The 7019-nt window shown below is 33.7% G+C and overlaps 1 protein-coding gene across 1 annotated transcript in view; it reads right to left on the bottom strand.

Annotated features, from left to right (window-relative positions):
• The window catches only part of LOC119836408 (cysteine dioxygenase type 1), a 15874-nt gene extending 9288 nt beyond the window's left edge, over nt 1-6586 (bottom strand). Inside the window, exons 1-2 of the mRNA XM_038361722.1 lie at nt 6406-6586; nt 462-566 (exon numbers count right to left, since the gene is read on the bottom strand). Coding sequence (XP_038217650.1) covers nt 462-562 — 101 coding nt within the window. The 5' untranslated portion in view covers nt 563-566; nt 6406-6586. The remainder of the gene's footprint in view (nt 1-461; nt 567-6405) is intronic.
• Nucleotides 6587-7019: the final 433 nt, after the last annotated feature.

Here is a 7019-nt window from a genome sequence, read left to right as displayed (position 1 = left end):
GAAGTCGGTTATAAAGAATTGTTCTATGGTAAGGGTGAGAAAAAGGAACAGGGCCTGCGGCTCCCCCACTCACCACACGAATCAGTGTACCAAGCCGGTCTCCTGGGTGTGGTAGTTCCCCGGTGCGAGCTGACCCAATTCGTGCCGAAGCGTGCTCGACTACCACATTAACTGGACCGAATATTATGAAGATTATACTTGTATTTGTATGTTAGTGTTTCGTTCGGTGAACGGGTGAGCCGGAGGCCGATATCCTTTTCCTTACCCTTCCCAGTCCTTTCCTTTATTCCTCTCACCAATCCTTTCTTAATCCCTTCCCAAAAAGTCGGCCATCCATTTGTAGAGGCGTAAGGTCTGCAATGGACCTTATGCCTCTCTAAATGTTCATGGGCGGTGGCAGCGCTTACCATCAGGCGTCCCACCACCTCCATTGCCGACTGTCACATAAAAGAAAAACTTACACGTCTACTTTTAATGGCCTTTCAATTGATATATCATCTAGTTGTATATTGTGCACGCATTCTGACAGCTTCGCTTTGCAATTCGCGTTCTCGATGTCCATGTTCCTGCAACAAGATAACATGAATTTTCTACTAATATTATAAATGCAAAAGTTTGTAAAGATGTGTGTGACTACTGAACCGATTTCAATGAAATGTGGTACGTAGATAGATGAACAACTGGAATAACATATAGACAACTTTTTATCCCGATATTCCTACGGGATACGGACTTACGCGGATGAAACCGCTGGGCGCAGCTAGTTATATACGTACTATGGGCTATGTCACTCAGTGGAAATGCAGCTTTCCAATGGTGAAAGAATGATTGAAATCGGTCGAGCGGTTTTTCCGTGAAAACGTTACAAACACAGAAATCTATATTATATTAGTGTTGATTAATTTATTTCAGATGGGACGCTGGCACATACACAACTTTTCTAGTTTTAGAGATAGTATATAGTTATGTTAGGTAGAAAATTTTGACAAAATCATGATTTTCATTTATTTGTTTATATTACATCAGGAACATTCAAGTATGAATGTGGGGGTCGCGCACGCTTCGGCACGAATTGGGCCAGCTCGCACCGGGGAAGTACCACACCCCACAGAAAACCGGCGTGAAATAGTTGCTGGTAAATGCTACTGTGTATAGGGCCCATTTTCTCACCCTTCCCAGTCAATTCCTTTGTAACCACCTATGTACTGATCTTCAGTCCTTAACCTTTCCCCTTAAAAGCATGCAATTCATTGAGACCCAACCTCTGTATATGTTCACGGGCGGTAATCGCTTACCATCAGCTGATAGCTCAGTTGCCCGCTCTTACATAAAAAATTAATAAATAATTAGAAATGATTCGCATAGTATTCGCATTAATAAATTCACCTCTATCATAGAAGGGAAGTATACGATTATAAACATACGTAAATAAACTAAATTGACTTTTCTCGTGAATAACAGTGTGATTAATGTATTTACATTCAATAACATATAGTAATACATATCAAAGTCGAGATAATTCGTTAGATATATAAGTTCAATCTAGTTTTAATTAGTTTTCATAAAGTCCGTTAATACATTGTTACGTACGAATATACTGTTTTTAACTGACTACAAAAAAATAGGCTATTATTATGTATGTGTGTATTATGTATTGTGTACGTGTATTCGACTGTGTTTTTTTCGTGTTTGTCACCTCATATGTATTAACTGGATTTATCGATTTTAATAATTCTGCGTTATTTGAATAACATACAATAGGCAAGCTATCTTATCTTTTAATCCCGATATTCCTACGGGATACGGACTTACGCGGGTGAAACCGCGGGGAAAAGTCATTTTCGGAAGTACAAAAGCAATATAAAGAAATGGCTGATTTACAAGGTCTTATATTTATTTATTTTTTAATTATTTAAATAAAGGCTCACCAACTAGTTACATAATTTCTTGTTAAAACTATTAAAATATACATCAACACATTAGTACTTATGTATTTAAACAGGTAGGCACAGCTTTACAAGCATTTAAAATAAAAATAAAAATTTGATATACAACTAAAAATATTGAAATTTAATATAATTAGCTTAAGGCATTCAAAATTTATAAAAACTAAACTCTAACTCAAACATTCATTTATTCAAATAGACTTCTAAAAGCACTTTTGAATCGTCATAACACAAGTACACATTTACCACCGGTTAGAAGTCTCTACAGTGAACTAAAATACGTCGTTTAATAAAACACCTGGGCTTTTAATGAAACGGCTGATTAAAAGAATTTACTCTGACTCAAGCATACAGTTTGATGCAATAATTGAAAAATAAACATCACAATTATTTACGAAGCTGTGTATAATGTATTATAATATATAGATAATCTTATTTTAATGATTGTACTGTCATTACTTTTTTTGCTTAACAACCTATCCCTACTTAATTTAATAAATGCGAGTCTGTCTGTATGTCTATTCTTCACGGTCAAACCGCTGAACCGAGCTGAATGAAATTTATAATATTAGTAGGATAAGTTTGCGACCTTTCATCCGAAAATTATTAAACTGTATACTAATATTGAGATCTCTATAATGATTATTATTTTTACTATTTATCTTTTTCATTTTTCTCTCTTTGGTCTAGTGGTCGCCCCGTTGCCACGATTCGACCAAACAAACAAAAAAAAAAGAGTGCGCCTAAATAAGTGAAAAGTTAATATCCATGTCCCCTTGTTAAGTGGAATTAAGCATATGTTTGACAAGTAATTAATTAGCCGTAATATACCCGAATACGACCTTTTTTTGTGGGAATTGAACCCAGGACTCCACCAGTACGCTCACGTATTAACCACTGGACCAACGAGACGGTTACAGTGACATGCACATACAGAATTCCTGTTTGTCAGCGACCCGACCTACCTGTCTCGCGGAAGCTATTTCGTATTTAATTAGCACATTCGCTTTTATAGTAACAAGAAATAGCTAATAAATATATGGTTATTTTATTTACATCATCATTCCTACATCAGACATCCTACTGATATTATAAACGCGAAAGTTTGTAAGGATGTGTGTGTGTTTGTTGCTCTTTCACGCAAAAACTACTGAACCGATTGCAATGAAATTTGGTACGTAGACAGCTGGACAACTGGAATTACATATGGGTAACTTTTTATCCCGATATTCCTACGGGATACAGACTGACGTGGGTGGTACAGCGGGGCGCAGCTAGTGTTACATATATGTACTGGTAATGAGTGTAATAACATTTATTTGTGCTTATTAATAACTTATGGTTAAAAGTAACTGACATCTTCAGATTCGATTTTGACCCACTCCAAACGGACAGGTTGATTTCAAACTCTGTACACTTATCGCGGATCGGTGACAATACAATAGTTTCATGAGTTTATCTTATTATCCTGATTAGGATCGCCGGGATTCAATAATTACCTTACGTAAACTCTGTATAAGAGCATGTGAGACAATTTAGTCGATTCTATTAATAACGCGTGTTAGTTTGTTTTCTTCTTCAAACTAAGTACATTTATGGATTTTATTTAAATCTATATAAACTACTAGCTGCGCCCCGCGATTTCACCTGCGTAAGTCCATATCCCGTAGGAATATAAAAATTTGCCTATATGTTATTCCAGTTGTCCAGCTGTATACATAACAAATTTCTTGGCCATTTTTTTAGTAGTTTTTGCGTGAAAGAGTAACAAATACACACACATCCTTACAAACTTTCGCATTTATAATATTAGTAGATCAAGCGTGTTTCGATGATGAAACAAAATAAAATATAACCTATGACACTCACAGATAACGTGGCTTTCTTTTGGTAGAAATTATTTTTAAATCGGTTCAGTAGTTCCAACGATTACGAATTATCTTTTTTATAAAATGAGTATAGGTTTATAACTATACAGGAAATTCAAATTTATCAATTCTTGTCAAATGGCCTATATTATAAGTGATAACTTAGTTGACTCTAAGTTATTCTCAGTACATAATTCGGTTCAAAGCAGTTCTTACTACAATATTGTAAACATTATTAACTTTATGCGTAATATTTCTTCTTTTCTAATTATATTCCGTATTTTAAAATCACTACATATTATAAAACAAAGTCGCTTTCTCTGTCTCTATGTCCCTATGTATGCTTAAATCTTTAAAACCACGCAACGGATTTTGATGGGTTTTTTTTTAATAGATAGAGATTCAAGAGGAAGGTTTATATGTGTAATAACATTTATGAAACAACCCGAATTTAACGCGTGCGAAGCCGTGGGCGAAAGGCTAGAAAAAAAATAATTTTACAAAATACTATACCACCTCTTTATAGTCGTAACTAGAAAAAAAATAATGTTACTAGGGGAGGTATAGATGTCAAATAAAAAAAAAACTGTCAATATAGATTTTCCCGGTAAAAAGTAAACAAACACCAAAAGTACACAGTCGAATTGAGAACGTCCACCTTTTTCGAAGTCGGTTAATTAGTAAATTCTGCAAAAACATCGCGAGAAAAGCCGCATGTCGGATATAGTATTATTACATGTATTCGTTTATCAATCATCATGCATCAATCAAACAGTTAAAGTATTTCATTATGAATCAATGAGTTCCATTGACATCTATTGACTCGTTTCGTAGGTATGAACGAATAAACACAATATAATTCTTATACGGTCTGTACGACCTGACTTCGCTTGGATGAGACTAGATATTATAGATCTCTAGCTATTATCTAATCCCTAGATTATTCTGGAATAAAGGGCGGGACTGGAAGGATTCTGGAATAAAGGGCTAGACTAGAAGGGTAAGGAAAAGGAAACGAGCTTCCGACTCCCTCGTTCATGGTACGAAACACGGTAGCATTCTGATGTAACTATTTGACCTCGATATTCTGTGGGGGTGTGGTACTCCCCCGGTGCGAGCTGGCCCAATTCATGCCCAATTCGTGCCCAATTCGTGCGTATAAAGCATGTATTTCTACTACTGTCAAAACGTATAGTATTTATTATATTATCTGTGGTTAAATCGTTTTATCTTATATCTTTAAACGAGCAATTGTTGTATATATATATATATATATATATATATATAATTGGAATCTCGGAATCGGCTCCAACGATTTTCATGAAATTTATATATATAGTATATAGGGAGTTTCGGGGGCGATAAATCGATCTAGCTAGGAATTTTTTTTAGAAAATATCATATTCGTGTTTTATCGACTAAAACTTACTTTTTAACAAATTAGAGGCGTTTGAGTAGTCCCAATTTATTATGACTCTTCCTGACATCTATTGGCGAATAATAATACTATTTTTTGGCGAATAAAAAAAAAAATACCGAGCAAAGCTCGGTCATCCAGGTACTAAGCCTTTATACGCCTAACGTTGTAAAGATGTTTGTTAGTCTCTAGCGTATAACGGCTAAAAATGGATTATAGTCTACATCAACATCTAGTCTTTTGTTGTGTTAGTTAAAAATACAGCATACTTGTAAACTATACTATCTGCGCCCCGCGGTTTCACCCGCGTAAGTCCGTATCCTGTAGGAATATAGGGATAAAAAGTTGCCTATATGTTATTCCAGTTGTCCAGCTGTCTACGTACCAAATTTTATTGCAATCGGTTAAGTAGTTTTTGCGTGAAAGAGTAACAAACACACGCACATCCTTACAAAATTTCGCATTTATAATATTAGGATATAGGATATAGGATATAGGATATAGGATATAGGATAGGATAGGATAGGATAGGATTATAGGATAGTAGGATAAGATAGATAGCGATCCTCGAAGAGCTGTATTTCTGAATTATTTTTATTCGTTCAATGTCAACAATTAATTAATTTTCTCTGTTAGAATGATTAAGTATACGTTACTTTAAATGAATAATACTAATGAAACCTTCAGAACTTTTTTTCATTATGTAAGTACGTAATCAAAATGTTTTGGTACTTTTAAATTGAGAACGCAATTTGAAAAATTATCAATTAGGTATTTTAGTGTTATCTTATCTAATGAATATTTTTTTTCTCTCTTTTCCTTTTAAATTAGCTCTTTTGTATTTATTTTTTAAGAGCTAATCAAACTATTATACATTTTTATTTATCTCTAGGTATAAAAATCTAGAATTATAAATCGCAACAATTTTCATATTATCTACTTACAAACTAATAGAATAAACAACATCATAAGTTATTTATTCCTGTAAGGTACTTGAACTACAAATAACCAGTTGTTTTATAACGACAAAATAAACAAATAAAACTTATACAAGGCTATTAATCTTTTAAACAAAAGCACAGATAACACAATACTATAAAAGCTTTAAAACTTTGAAATAACTTTAATCGACCTAAGAATAAGTAGCTAGGTATAAGATAATAATAAAATTTACCTTCGTTTATTACTTCAAGTAGGAAAACAACTCAGCAACTGGTTATACACCCATTCACTTGACTATCACAAAACATAAATTAGGTATATACAACCTTTTTGCAAAACCGTTAGCGCAACCGCGTTGCCGCGCTGTCAATTGGCGAATGTCGAATGACAGATAATTTTCCCGCGCGTAAACTTTTATTTGACAGTTCTGGAAAGTTGTGGTGTTTACGTAGAGTATCCCTACTATCCCGATGCATGGTAAAAGTCTGTTTGCATTAGATTGCTGGCCTTGTAAGCAATCATGGGAATATTATGATATGCGTACATGGCAATATATCATAAACTATCTATATCGTACTCCGAAAATGTGCACATTTGTGGGAAAACATTTATAAAATAATGTAAATATTAACACTTAATGTAGTAGATTGTTCAAATATTTATATATTAATATAAATATATGAATAAAAGTTGATTACGTAGTTTATTTAAAGATTTAATTGTTTTCCACATTACATTTTCTGTTTCAAATAAAAGGGTGGAAAAATAATAGAAACAGATAATTATAAATACTTTGAATTCTTAGTTGAATAAGAAACTCTTTAATATTTCGGATTGAGCATCGAT

This window comes from Zerene cesonia, chromosome 24 (assembly GCF_012273895.1).
Source record: "Zerene cesonia ecotype Mississippi chromosome 24, Zerene_cesonia_1.1, whole genome shotgun sequence".
In the NCBI taxonomy this organism is placed as follows: domain Eukaryota; kingdom Metazoa; phylum Arthropoda; class Insecta; order Lepidoptera; family Pieridae; genus Zerene; species Zerene cesonia.
Note: the sequence above shows the minus strand (reverse complement) of the source record. Positions and strands in the feature narration are given on the sequence as shown.